This window comes from Phycodurus eques, chromosome 16 (assembly GCF_024500275.1).
Source record: "Phycodurus eques isolate BA_2022a chromosome 16, UOR_Pequ_1.1, whole genome shotgun sequence".
Classification (NCBI taxonomy): domain Eukaryota; kingdom Metazoa; phylum Chordata; class Actinopteri; order Syngnathiformes; family Syngnathidae; genus Phycodurus; species Phycodurus eques.
Genome location: NC_084540.1, coordinates 958,062 through 972,303, shown reverse-complemented (window position 1 = coordinate 972,303; position 14,242 = coordinate 958,062). Strand labels below are relative to the sequence as shown.

The following is a 14,242-nucleotide window of genomic DNA, read 5'->3' as shown; positions in this document are numbered from 1 at the left end:
GCCTTGATGCGCCACTCGCCTTTGACTGAGGTTCCGTTTCAGTTCAATGGTGAGTTTGCACGTGGGCCAGTGAAACGACAGATCCAGCACAAACACAAAAACGACCCGGCGGAACGGAACCTTCAACTCGATTTGTTCCGTGTCCACATTTTCCGCCATTTTTCTTAATAAGCTGTTCCAGAGTCAAACTGGCTCCGTTATAAAGCCTTTAATACCCGAACAGGCAATACTTGAACAAAAGACGTTTACTGCTGCATCAAAGTAAAACATTGTTCTGTAATGCTGGTCGACTTACAATTGGTTGCCATTTAAAAAAAATAAAATAAAAAACCTTTATCAACTGTCCAGGCAATGATTAAGTAACATTTGAATATTGTATATCTATCCATATCGCAGTATACTAAAGCATATGCGTTGTGTTTAACGAGGCTGGTCTAATTCCCGCCTCACATGTTCGGCGGCTGAGTGCGTGAGACGAGGACGAAAGAGGGCACTCGCTAATCCAGTCTTTCGCCACACGCGCACGCTCACCTCTCAAAAGTCTGCACGAATCACAAACCCATACCTCAAAATGGGATCAACCCTCATGAGTATTTGTTGACGGTTTGTTTTTCTGGGTGTGTCATCAACTAATATGATCATATTGCTCCCGTTGACGGTATTTTTGGAACCCATTTACAATTGTGAACACTATTGAAAATACATATGGCATCTTTCCCACACGTGTCATTGGTTCGTGTGTGTGTGCGCGGGCATGCCTGTGTCAACGTGATTCGTAATGTGTGTGTAAATGAGCTCGGGAGTAAATCCACAGAACCGTCTGTCACTGGATTTGTCCGAAATATTCCATTTATTAATGTTTTACTTACGTCTATATCACATTACACATGCGCCACACGATCACATATATTTTCTTGTTCACGCACAAAGAAAGAGAAACGGTCAGGAAACCATAAAAATATGTAACTCAACACTTTTCCGCGCAGGGCGGTCATACATCATACAACCTGAAAAGTGAGACTATGAAATTGCGCCGATGCAGTTTTGTCTCGTCTCCTATTTCCAAGGAGTTGTCACCACCCCTCTGTATTTTGACTTGTAAATTCACACATTTGTTTTAACAATACACGCACACACAAAAAAGCTACAACTCTTTTGCAAAGACGAAATAATCACGGTACAAAGGTGTTGTTGCATTTCTTCAAAACACACTACCTTATCAAAATATACTTAACAAATTCACAATACTAAAATGATGCCGAGTCACACATTCCCGCCTTGACAAAATCAACACGGGTATTACACGAACAAGGACGTGCAGCTCTGCGGACCAAAGTACGTCCAAGGTTGTCTTTGTCAAATGTCAACCATTGTAAAGCGTGTGTGTTTTTTGTTCCCCACACTGAAATGTGGCTTGGAAGACTTAAAGTCTGTTTCCAACCAAAGTATCTGTCACTAAAAGAACAATGAGCATGAAATCTCAATAAATGACATTTGTGTTTGCGGTTGTAACGTGACAAAAACGTTCGACATACTTTTGCAAGCCACTGTACATCAATGAGTCGGTGTCAACGTGCGGTCTCGCAGGTCGGGCTTAGCGGACGGGAGCCTTGAGCGCGGCGTCCACCTCCTCCTCCGGCAGCAGCACGTGCCACTGAGCCACCGGACGACGCGGATTGGCCAACATGTCGGACCAGTGGCGCAGTCCGACGCCCGAGGCGCCGTAACCGATCCAGCACTTGCCGATGGGGTCGTTACTTCCCAGTTTGTCGTAGTCGTACACTGTGATGATCACCTGGACTTTCTGCGGGGTTTGAAGACAGAAAGCCAAATTGCGGTCTTGCCAGAAGAAAATACCGTATCGTGGTTGTCCTCTATATTGCGTATGGACAGAAGTATTGTACAAGGACAAGTTAGAATGCAATTGATGAAAATGTTTCAATACCGTTGGCGTTAAGAGTCTATCGCGTGCGTTCTCATTCTAGTCTTGGTTAAAGTTGCCATGCAGTAACATTGAAAAAGTTGAAAAAGTCTCCATTCATCGAAGTTCCTCCTCTGTAGTTTGTGAGGCGTTTGCCCACCTGGATCTGGGAGAAGGGAATCTCGAAGCTGAAGCTCTCATTGAAGTATGGATTCAGAGTGTTTTGCTTCACTGACGTCTTCTTCTTCTTCAGGCGCTTCCCGTTGTGCTGGAGCACCACTTTCACAAAGGGATCTGTCAAAGTGGACACGATGAACAACAATGCGTTGCATCTGTCGATTTTTCTCTGTGTGTGTGTAGCGGACATGCGCCCCGCAAACTGAGGTGACGCGGTGACCCCCCCGCACACGCACACCTTGATAAACGGCCACTTCCAGAGAGAGAGAGAGAGAGAGAGAGAGAGAGAGAGAGAGAGAGAGAGAGAGAGACCACCACCCACCGGCTTGAACTTAGGTCGTGAGTGAGTAGACACGGCAACTTTGCCAGACTACAATATCATTTCTGGGAAATGACTAGCTTTGGGCACGGTGCGCGACTGGTTAGGGCGTCTGCCTCACACTTCTGAGGACCCGAGTTCAAATCCTGGGACCCGCCTGTGTGGAGTTTGCATGTTCTCCCCGTGCCTGCGTGGCTTTTCTCCGGGCACTGCGCTTTCCTCCCACATCCCAAAAACCTGCATGAAGGTTCATTGAAGACTCTGAATTGCCCGTAGGTGTGAATGTGAGTGCCAACGGTTGTTTGTTTGTTTGTATGTGCCCTGCGATTGGCCGGCGACCGGTTCAGGGTGTACCCCGCCTCCTGCCCGCAGTAAGCTGGGATAGGCTCCAGCACGCCCGCGACCCTAATGAGGATAAAGCGGTACAGAAAATGGATGGATGGATTACTAGCTTCAGACAAAATCTCAACTTTATCCTCTCTCTCTCTCTCTCTCTCTCTCTCTCTCTCTTTCACCCGTCCGCACTGGACGCAGTAAACGCTCACATTTCCAACTTTAGTCCAACACACGATGTTCTATTCCCCTTTTCGTACGCCGATTCTCCTTCCTTTTACCATTATTAGTGTTATTTTCTTTCTTTAGTTAGACCCCTTTTGTGTGTTTCCCTCTTGATCCCTTGTAGAAGTCGTTAAATATACTATAAAATTCCACTCTTGGTTGTATTTTGTGTGTGTTCTGAGTTGAAGTCAGCCTCTGTCATCTAGAACTCCAAATTTCATAAAGTCTAGCAACCGTCAGATTACGAGACTGATAAAAGGTTTCTCGTCATTTTCCCTCCATTTTATACCTATAAAAAGTGACACGGGAATAGTTTGATTTTGACAATTCAACGTGGAATTACAGTAAAGCGGAAGTAACGCAAGCGTCGCTTCCGGCTTATTCTTTTCTCCAAAACGAAAGCCATTTTGATTTGACCCATATACGCTACACGTGTGTGCGTGTGCGCGCGCACTCACCCGACAGTCCTCCGACATCCATCTTCTTCAAGTTCTTGGCTTCCATGACGTTAACGGTTAGCTTGCCAGCCGTGGGGACGTAGCGAAGGGAAATGCAGATGTCTCCGAGCTTCTCTTGCTTTATTCAAAAAACAAGCAAACATCTTTTAGCAAACGGTTGTTCTAACCCTTCCATACTGTTCATTTTCCTCGCACACATCAGCCAACGTATTGATAGCTTTTACTGTCTCAGGATTCCCCATGACCCTGCAAAGGCCGACGGGCGCATGTTTCCGTTGGAACCCGTCAAAATGCGGTGGAAACACAGACGTCCTCTCGGGCACGGTCACCTCGAGCCCATATCACATACCCACATTTAGCTCTTTTCCTACCAATACCGCTATTTTCTTTCATTTTAGTGGGCATGGGTTAAATCTGACCCGGTACAGCCCCAGTGTACACAAACTGTACAAAAGAATGACTTGTACGTAATTCATCAATTTTCGTGTCGTTAGCAACAGTCAACCAATTTCACGGTGAAAGAATGACATTTGGGCTATTTTCATTGCTGTCAAATGGCAAAACCGATCAAATTGGAGCTAAAAACGATGTAAGAGTTTGAAAAAAATAACCCGCCTCCTCTTTCTCTCCTCCGATCAGATCCCTCCATTCGTGCATCGGTTGTCCGAGGTCCACGGTGTTCATGGGAATTTTGATCTGACCGATGACGTCATGTTTGCCGAAGCGGTCGAAGTCGAAAACCTGAAGCACCAGCGTCTGACCGCCCAACTCTGTGTAGGGTATCTGGAGGGCGAAAAGAAGGCGTTTGAAAAGTATCGTAACGATACCAACGGTCTCGGTTCGACACACCTTGAAGATGAAGGTCTCGTTGAAAACAGGGCAGAGGTTCTTGCGCTGGACTTTGGTCTCAAACTTTTTCTTCTTGTCAGGCAGCATGTAGACTTTAACGTACGGGTCTGAAGTTCCGCCCATGTCCATGGCTGCCAGGTCCTGAGCCTGCAGGATCCCCACGATCAGCTAAAAGGACCAACGGGAGAAACGACGACGCTGTTACCGATGGGACGTGTGTACGGGTGTTGATAGGCGATGTGGGCGTACCTGGTTATCGGTGAAGTTGTAGTCCAACGTGTACTCCAGTTTGCCAAAGTTCTCTTTCTCCTCCTCTTCTTTCCCTTCCTCTCCTTCCTGTAAGAACCACAGTGAAGCAAGTCGTAAGCAGAGCTGTCCAATGCTACGGAACGTCCCTACTTTGGGACGGAAATCCCCGAACGTGCTTCGTTGTGGCCGTCACGGCGATCGTGCCCGATATTGGAAAAATACAAATCCGGTGTCGGCGCGTTCACACGAAACAGCAGCTCGCTCGGCGCACGCTATTTTGTCACGGAAGCCGAGCCGCACGAAGGCCGAAGTTGTCTATGCGGCCGGTGCCGACGCATCGTCACCTCCGTGGTAGCGAATAAGCGACACTTCTTACGAAAGTGTCCCGAAGGGAAGACGAGGAGCGGACGGGCCAAGACGATGTCAAAGCCACGCTGATTGCTGCGCTATCAGGTCGTGCAGTCACAGAACATCGAACTCGAGGATTTGGTGAAACAATGCACCGTGTTTTCGCGGAGAGTAACCAACCTCCAACAACAATATAACAGTAAATGTAAACAACACATTAGATAGGTTTGCTTAGATGTATGAATATAAAAGGATCCGAGTCGACACGGGACACCGCGTCTGAACCGGAAAGTAGGACGTGAGTGCGCATCGCTTCAAAACGTGGGCAGGTTAAAAGAAAATGTTGTATGTGCCCCCGCTTGTCCAAAGATGATCTTCTGATGAATGATGCCTTGGCAGAATAAGAATTAGCCAGGTTACTTCATCCGTTTTCGTCCATATCAGGGGGCCGCCACGTCGGGTAATGTCGACCCAAATGAACGTCGCGAGTCGTCACGAGTACGTCGCATGAGCGAACCGGGAAAAGAGGTAGCGGACTCCCCGTGTGTGCTGATGCGTTGAACGAAATGTTAGCAACTTTGAGTTCTCTGCCGTTTATTTATTTACACACAAAGCTCTTATTCCGTTGTATGAATGGCAACAAGTGGAATGACTCCCAAGCGGCCCTGCTAAACCTCTGGCGGAAATGTTTTTCTTTGAAGCAATTAGCGCCACACCAGACCCGGCAGGTGACAATGTAACCCAAGGAACTGTTCCGAAGCGACACGGCGAGCGCGTGGTCAGCACGTCTGAGATTGCGGGTTCAAATGCGGGCCCGGTGTGGACTTTGCATGCTCCGCCCACGCTTCTGTGAGTTTTCTTCAGCTTGCTCCAACATTGCCCAAACATGCATGTTAGCTTCATTGCAGACTGGGAGAATGTGAGCGTAAATGCTTATTTATTTATACCGTATGTGTCCTGAGATCGGCTGGCAGTGTAGAAAATGGACAATGTCGAAATGCAATGATCATGTAAATGCGCATGTACGGTATCCACTTGAGAGCTGTTTTTGTTGCGATCGCCCTCCTATGTGTGTCCAACGTTTCTTGCCAACTGTCCTCATCCTTTTTCTGCCATGTGGGGCAGCGATAGCCCCTGCAACAAGTTGCCCAGGCATGATGGGCTTTTGCCAATATTCTTACTGAACCTGACAGTACAAACGACTGACACGCACTTTGTCATGTCGTAGTGCAACAATTGTGCGATCTTCGCTCAGAATCTTTCATCAATCAAACAAAAACGACGGCGGAAGTGTGTCACGCAACCGAAGCCAAGTTCTCTCACCTTCTTTTCCTCTCCCTCCTCTCCTTCCTTTTCCTTCTTCTTGCATCCTCGCCCGGCCCTCCTCTCTCTCACCTTCTTGGGCTTCTTGCTCTTGTGGATGCACTTCTTGTAGATGCAGAATCCCATACAGGCAACGAGGGCGAGGACGACCACCACAATGGCGCCCACTGCCCACATGGGCACTTGAAAAAGAAGGAAGGAACGTTCAGCGCAATGCAGGTGGATGCTGGGTGGTCCCAAGCTGAGGGCCGTTGTCTGAATCTGCGTTTTATCGGTCAAACATGCCAGTGGCCACGGAAGGTTTTCAGACCCCCTTCCATTTTTCACTCGTTGTTATATTGCGGCCATTTGTTAAAATCATTTAAGTTCATTTCCCCCTCATTAATGTACGCACACAGCACCCCACCCATATTGAGAATTGACTTCTTCGGTTCTCAAATGTAGCCGCCCTGGTACAAATAGGGAGACGGCACGCCTCCGTTTTTGAACTGAAGAAGCCTTTTGGCTGATTAAAGGCCGAATGTTCTCAACAAGCGAGAACCGTCCGCTTGCCTCGATTCCACCTTTGCGAATTGCAACCTTTGCGGTTGCGGAGGTTTTGCGCGACCGTCCCGAAACTCTGCGTCATTTGGACATTTCGCGTCCAATGAATACGAGGGAGCGCCACAGCGGAGTCGTGGTTATCGGTTTATTGTTTCCCTGCCCAGGTATTACCATAAAACAATGGATTGAAGAGGAATACTTCCAAACATCCGCTACTTCCTATTGCATTACCGTTCAACCTCCAACTTTTCCGCCAACAATAGAAGGCCGGACAACCTAATTTAGATTTGTGTTTAAAACAGCGTAAGCCTATTTAAAACGGTGTTTCGTGGCATGTACTTACTATTCTGTTTATGGTCTGGCGCGGCGCACAGGGGTCACATGACAATGAGAAGAGAAAGAAAGAAGACAATACAAATGGAACGTGAGATGACAAAAGACGGATGCTGATCTACTGCGACTAAGATGATATCAATAGTTATTAGAGAGAGCAATAAACAAGACAAGCACGGTATATCGCTAATCCTGCCACGTACTGTAATAATGCTCTGTTTTTAGCGCCGCGGACAGAGAGGTGTTAATTTAACAATTCTAATATAGGTGAACTCATTGAAGTAGGGACCCCATATTTTGGGGATTATTTCTATGTCCTATAAAACTGGATGAACCTCTTATTCATCTTCCCCACACACTTATAAACTTCTTAAAGTGTTAACCATACAGCGGTGCGCCGTGGTGCTGTACACCATTTCCATTTTATTCCTTGTGTTATGTGTTTGAATGTTTTTGTTTTTCTTCGATTCAGGCGAGGCTAGGTGTTTATTTTACCGCCCCAAAATGACAGCGCACACGCAAACTCCCACGACGTAGGGACTTATCCACAATATGAATATGAATTGTGCTATTTTGGACTGGTCAGTGTAGAAGCATTGCGTGGGTGCGCATGTTCACTTACTGGCCAAGTGTGTGAGCTCGTTGAAGAACTTGTTCTTCATGCTTGCAAACTGATGGTTGGAGTGATGCGAGGGCGGCGGGGGCTCTTTGCTTTCCTCTTCCGCTGCCCTGCGGAGTCGCGCCCCCGCGGTGCTGAGCAATGACATCATTGCTCTGTGGAAATACAATTTGTTTTAGATGCAATTCTTGCGTGTGCCGCTGTCACCATTTTAGCCCTCACATTCATTCGAAGTGTTTTCCTTTGCAGTTGTGCACAAAAACAACCACAGTGCGAACGAGGTAACATTGTGCAGCATTTCGAGTGCCTGGAAGTAGAAAGACGCATGACGAGGTAAGTGACGACCATTTATCAAGATGCAGTGCACGACTGGTGTCAAACTCCAGGTGCGGGGGCCACATCCCGTCCACCGCACGAGCGAGGTTGCACCGGCTCTCGAGGTGGTCGAAGTTCCGACGACGAGGGGGAACAAAATTCTGACTACTCGATGCAAATGTTTTTCTCCTTTAAAAGAAAAATATACACTCTTCAGAAAACGTAATGAGCGTTGATTACATCTTACAACATTGTAATACAGTTGTATATTTAAAAAACGATATATGTTGTCAACATCAAAAAACGCTCCTAACGGACTCGTGTCAGGTGCACTGTACAATATAACACTGAGGGCATGGCGCTTATGCGTAGCGTGCGCCATCTACCTTTATAAAATTATGATCGGCTTTTCTTATTATATTTTGGCATCATTTCAAAACCATTGGAGTTGGAGGTTCCGCACTTACATAAATTCTATTTATGTAACGTATTTACTCAATTTCCAATATAGGATGGAATGTATTTTAGATTCAGATTCGGAAAACGTTCGTTGTCCTCGCAGGGCAATTAAGGGAACAGAGAGAGGCACAGTTATTGACACTTATTGTGATTGACATTTCATCACTTCACTTGCAACATGACCTGCCCTTGCACAACATATCTTAAAAGATGTATACATCTAAAATAAACTTGAATTGCCATCATTCCAAAACAATCTGTGGGAATTTCAAGCTGTGACTTCAGCCCGTACGCCATTCAATGTCACACTCGATAACGAGTCAAAGCAGACGGCCCTGTGTGTCATTGTAACCAGATTAAGTCGTTAAGGTCATCCAGAAATCCCAAGATTTAAACAAATGAAGCACGTTTTTGTTCCCCAAAGAGTCTCCGCCCCCTTTTTGGACATTTCCCAGTAATCCTTCGCCCTCGTGACCGATCACCCTCGAACAAAGAGACTGGCCTCATCACTTACACGTCAAACTTCTATAACGACATCTGACCCGTTTGATCTCTAAGCAGATGTGTGTGTTACAGTATGTTATGTTAATACAATGTACAGTATGCACACAGATATAACCTTTACCTTTAATTGACACTGGAACAGAGGTATTGATTAAATCAATGCTGATGTGTTTAAGAAGTGGTAAGTCCCTTAAGCGACGCCTGCTTATTTTCCAATATCGAACGCACACACCAAACGTACAACCCAACGACAGAACGGGCACACAGAGGCGGTGGTGGTCGGCGTACGGTCGTGTGGAAACGGGCACTGCAGCTCATCGGAGCGACTTGTCGACGCTGTAAATAGGTGAGAAGCACAGCGACCACTAAGCCACTTAAACTCAGCTTTTGCGATTTTAGAAGCCATACAGTCATTGTGAATCACATCTCATGTCTTTCTCATGAACATAACTGAGGAAAAGTGCTTTTTAATCATGGAAGACGGGTCAAAGAAACCTACAGTACTTTACTGTGGCTTCTAATTTACCACCATAGGGAAAGGATATTTTTTAGTCAGAGGAATTAATCATTCATTTTATTTGAGCTTTTATTTAGTTTTGTGACGGATTTTTTTTTGTGCTTGAAAGGCCGTGTCAAGTTAACCCTGTGACTAAAAGTAAAAATGTACGTATGCAATATAAATGACGACTCACCGATCTTTGTCTGCCCTTTCACTTTTCATATCATCATCATGCATCCAAATGTGTTGCGCTCCAATCCGACGGTGCTCACTGAAGAGAAGTCGTCGTCCGCAACTCTCCCTCTCTCTCTCTCTCCCCTCCCCCGTCCTCTTTTTTAATCTCCTCATTATCCCTCACTGACAACTACTTACTGGCCACACCGCACAACACATTTGGACTTTTAAAACAACAAAACCAAAAACACCCGAGATGCTATATTTTAGTACGTTCGACTAAATAAAATCCTGTGGGTTTTTTTTTCCAATTCCAGGAAGGCACTATTATAGAGGGCCATACTGATTAGCTGTTAAGAAGCAACTCAAACTGTCTTTTGTTTTCAAGCACACGCAGACGAAGAGGTACATTTTACAAGTACAGCATTGGGCATCAATACATTCTCCATATTTCAGTCCAAAAGCATGAGAAACTCACGCGACCTCATTCAGCACGGCGGGCGGCATTCGACCATCTGTCATTCGCAGGAAACCTCTCTTTTGGAGCCGAGGGTCATAAGGTCGAGTTGGGACAAACAGGACGGATGAGATACGCGACCGAGCAGGACTTGGAAGTGCAGAAGTGACTATTTTCAACATTGCTCGCATTGGTGGCAAGTGCAAAACCGCCTAGCTGCGGGACTTTTCAATGGGCTGGGTTATGTTTATCTAACATGACATGACAAAACATTTTAAAACGTAAAAAGAAAAAAGCTTATTCAATGGATCGTGTCCAGATGGCAACAAATCCGCTTCGCCCGTCGAACAGTTCGGCTCCGACCGACCAGTCGGAGGGTGCAAAAATGCTAGCCGAATTTGAAATCTGATCACAATCTAATTACTAATAGTTGAAGTCCTCGGCCACCGCTGCCGAGTCTGAAGGCCGGGGGGCAGATTAAATGGACGCGGCGACACTTGCGAGGCTAAAAACCTGATTGGACGAAAACAAATCTTACAGCCGCAGAAGGTACTGAAAAGCAGCGCAGCCAAGAGGAAATGGACTACAGAGAATACATGAATACAATGTCACAGAACAAATATTAGTTTAGGTTGAAAACGTAGGTCAGAGTTTCGGCCTGGAAAGAAGACGTCTCCCAACACAAAAGTTGGGAGTTTGCTCGTAGCCCTCGTGACCGGGAGCAAGCTACAGAACCCCAGTAGGTGACTAAGGAGACACTTTGGAGTACCCTTGAAGGTGGAAGCACTATACAAGTGAAAGCCTATTTACCAGACCGTCCACCACTGCAAAATAATAGCTTCGTTACTGCACTTTGGGGTTATACTTTAGCAGACAACCACCAAACATGAAAAAGCATGTGGTCCTAATGACGCAGTGACGCATTAACTTGTGAAATGGCGCCAGACAAATTAGGACACCTGTTCCAGTGGCTACGCGGCAATCAACGGCACCAAACTGAGCATTTTCCCTCCGTTCCGATCAAAGCCAGAAAAGGCCCAATTACGTCCCTTCGGCTTGTGCTGTCGCAGACTTTTCCGCCACCCATAAATGTTAAGTTCAATATTGAAGCGGCAACTAGAAGCTCATTAGCAACCAGTTGTATAACACATCTTCCAAGTCATACACCTCGAAAAGTGACAAGCACTTGCGAATGCTAACCTCCTTGCCAGAGAAGACAAGTTGGCCAAACTATTTGTTCTGTAAGCTTTGCAATTTCCTTGCTCACAGGTAGGGTACGACAGTACTAAACATCTATGGGACTTAGTTTCCAAGTCCAACGGTTAACTTTAAGCAGTCTAAAAAATTTTTTTTTTTAAAAAAAAAACGCTTGCAAACCACCGCCTGAAGAAGCCAAACAATGCCAAAGTCCAGCTCAAACATCTTTATTCAGAATACTGCCAAACAGCCACAAAAACCTTAACCAGAGGTACAGAATGAATGTCGAGGCCCATTCAGCTTAAGATGGCGGCAGCAGGCTTTCAAAAAGCATTTAGCTCTTGCTGCCCAGAGTGTGCTTGTCAAACAGGTACTCTGCCATCTTGTTGTTTTGGGCATCCATGCGGCTCAGGTTGCTGATGTAGTCGCCCAACTTCTTAATGGCCTCCACCTGCTCGTTCAGGTAATGGCTTTCCAGGAAGTCGCACAGCTGCGGACGCCAGAACAACAGGAAACCATTAGGAAAACGATCCAATTGTGTGGCCAATGAGTGCACGGCAGGTTCTTAAAATAAAACGCGGCGCTTCCGCAAAACGCTTACATGAGGGTCCACGTGGTCGGAGGCCAGTTTGTGCAGTTCCAGCAGAGCCTGGTTGACATTTTTCTCCAACTGCAAGGCACACTGCATGGCTTCGAGCCCGCTCCCCCACTCATCACGCTCTGGTTTCTACACAACAGTACATCGGTCAAGTTGAGCAAAATGCGACAATGCTTATCCGCTCAAGTGGAAGCGTGTCGTACGCGCACACCTTGACATCCTGGAGGAAGATGCGTCCACCTCGTTTGTTCTGGAAGGACAGCAGCTTGTCGGCGTGCTCCCTCTCTTCCTCACTGTTCTCCTTGAAGAAATGGGCAAAGCCTGGGAGGGCTAGATCGTCTCGGTCAAAGTAAAAGGCCTAGTGATGTACAACAAAACGGCCACCGTCACGTTACACGAATCATAGTTTAAAAAGCCTAATAATCAGTGTTGACTCACTGGTGACGTAGTTGTCCTACTAGTGTGCAGAAGAGCCATTCGACGAGTTAAAAATTAAATTACATTTAAAAAGAAAATGCGTACCAGTTAGCTAAATTGTCTTACTAGTGAGGCAAAGAGAGACTTAATTCATGGCCTTTATGCTGGATATCAAGCATGTTAAACAATTTCCAAAAGAGCACACCGGAAGTGCCTTTTTTGGGCGAGCAAACAAAGGGGCATTTGGATGCGGTTAATTTGGCCGGAACAAGAGCACACATTCAAACCACCTACCTTTACTGGTAAAAAGAAAAGACGATAAAACCCCGGTTTCGGCGTGTTTTCCTTACCATCGAAGTGTAGGTGTAGGAGGCGAACAGCTCCATGTTGACCATTCGGTTAATGGCGGCCTCGCATTCGCGGTGGTAGTTCTGACGCACTTGAGACTCCATCTTAGCTGGCGTGTTTTGGCTTTTCTTACAAAAGAAAGTACAAAAACAAAAAGGCTACTTTGTCGTCTAACGAGTACGGCACGGCTGTAAAGTCAAAACAAAAGGACGAAAGACGTTCCGTTCAATCACTGTTGAAGCAAGAACATCCAGACGTCTTTTCCGCTGTGAACCAAAAGAGCAGTGGCGCCTCCTATTTATACCCCTGGAGCCGGATATGACGTCACTGCGTCACTATCCTCCAATAGAAGCTCTCGGGAGCACGTGACAATGACTTAACGGTCAGCCTGACTTGTTTGTCATGTAACCTCGAATGTACTTTTTGCAATTACATTTGCGTCTTCGGGAATAAAATGCTTGAATGCACGATGAAAGTAAGTGTTCTTAGCAAGCCGTGTCCTGCACATTGATCTGTGCAAGTACAACTTGTGTGTGTGTGTGTGTATATATATATATATATATATATATATATATATGAAATATGAATTGTTGGTGTCAGAAATATAACTTATATGAACCTGTAACAAAACCCTTCTTCAAACTATTTTCTTTTCTTGGGTTAGGGACAACAAAGAAATAAGTTGACAAGGTTTTAAACATGCCTTTTAGATGTCACACGAGTTTTGATAACAACTAAGAAAAATGCAACTCAATTCATCTTAGGAACCTTGCAAATGATAAAATAAGGCTCCCTGAGATGTCCAAGACACGTTTTGCGTAGTTGTAAATGTGTATTAACAGATTTACAGTTGACAGTATGTTGTGAGTTACAATAAGCAAATATATACACTAAAATATGTACTTTAATAGAACATTCAAAACAAATGCAAACACATGCACTAAAGTAAAGTTACAGTTCTGACAAATGCAATTAAGAGAGTCAATATATTACTATGACTGTGCAAATTTAACTGTGACTGTTGTTTTCCTTCACATTGTAATGAATTCAAATAGTACTTTCTCATAATATATTTTTTTTTTTTTTAAAACAGGCTCTCTAACTGTAACCAAAGAGACAATGTAACGCAATAAGAATTTGTGTTATCTTTATGAACAGTACTAAGAAACCTAAGTCATTTTGCCTTGAGTCAATAAACAACATGTTGACCTTTTTTTTTCTTTTTTTAGTATTGCTCAGTACCATAGTTTCCGTGCTACCTTAGAGTGCAAAATTCACATTGTCGTCTTCGTAACATCAAAAATCGAGTTACAATAAAGCATATGTAAACTCCCATAAAAAATGTTTCCACTCTCCGGATGCCTTGTTATTGTTTAAATTCTCTGATTTCAAATGTTACAGAGCATATTATCAAAGCTTGTCGAAACTTCCCCATGGTTTATAGCTCGGAAAGCATACGACTGCCCTTTCACCAGTACGCAAGTGGCACTGGAATTGATTGCATCGCTATCTAAAAGATAGACCACATTTGATACCCTTGCTGACCAAATGCAAGTATGAATATGTGACCTTCAACA

General features: G+C 45.2%; 2 protein-coding genes across 2 annotated transcripts; both read right to left on the bottom strand.

The window, feature by feature from the left end:
* Positions 1-777: 777 nt before the first annotated feature.
* syt5a (synaptotagmin Va) lies at positions 778-9,778 on the bottom strand. The gene is made up of 9 exons (XM_061701409.1): positions 9,668-9,778; positions 7,701-7,852; positions 6,203-6,384; positions 4,532-4,618; positions 4,283-4,450; positions 4,049-4,216; positions 3,434-3,551; positions 2,082-2,215; positions 778-1,804 (listed from the first exon to the last, which is right to left on the bottom strand). Exons 1-9 carry the CDS (start codon positions 9,709-9,711, stop codon positions 1,595-1,597), a joined length of 1,263 nt encoding a protein of 420 aa, XP_061557393.1. The 5' UTR covers positions 9,712-9,778; the 3' UTR covers positions 778-1,594.
* Positions 9,779-11,513: 1,735 nt separating this feature from the next.
* Positions 11,514-12,948, bottom strand: LOC133414949 (ferritin, middle subunit). Its single transcript, XM_061700689.1, has 4 exons — positions 12,668-12,948; positions 12,112-12,258; positions 11,904-12,029; positions 11,514-11,792 (listed from the first exon to the last, which is right to left on the bottom strand). Exons 1-4 carry the CDS (start codon positions 12,767-12,769, stop codon positions 11,637-11,639), a joined length of 531 nt encoding a protein of 176 aa, XP_061556673.1. The 5' UTR covers positions 12,770-12,948; the 3' UTR covers positions 11,514-11,636.
* Between the last annotated feature and the right edge of the window lie 1,294 nt (positions 12,949-14,242).

Bases quoted from the DNA above. Each gene is read 5' to 3' on its own strand.
- syt5a (XM_061701409.1), bottom strand. From the start codon at position 9,711: ATGCATGATGATGATATGAAAAGTGAAAGGGCAGACAAAGATCG. The intron at 4,217-4,282 runs GTGTGTCGAACC...TTCGCCCTCCAG, and splicing joins ACGAGACCTTCATCTTCAAG to ATACCCTACACAGAGTTGGG. The intron at 3,552-4,048 runs GCGGGTTATTTT...TTTTGAATAAAG, and splicing joins TCGGAGGAGAGAAAGAGGAG to CAAGAGAAGCTCGGAGACAT.
- LOC133414949 (XM_061700689.1), bottom strand. From the start codon at position 12,769: ATGGAGTCTCAAGTGCGTCAGAACTACCACCGCGAATGCGAGGCCGCC. The intron at 12,259-12,667 runs GTAAGGAAAACA...GTACATCACTAG, and splicing joins CCTACACCTACACTTCGATG to GCCTTTTACTTTGACCGAGA. The intron at 11,793-11,903 runs GTAAGCGTTTTG...TGGCGTCCGCAG, and splicing joins CCGACCACGTGGACCCTCAT to CTGTGCGACTTCCTGGAAAG.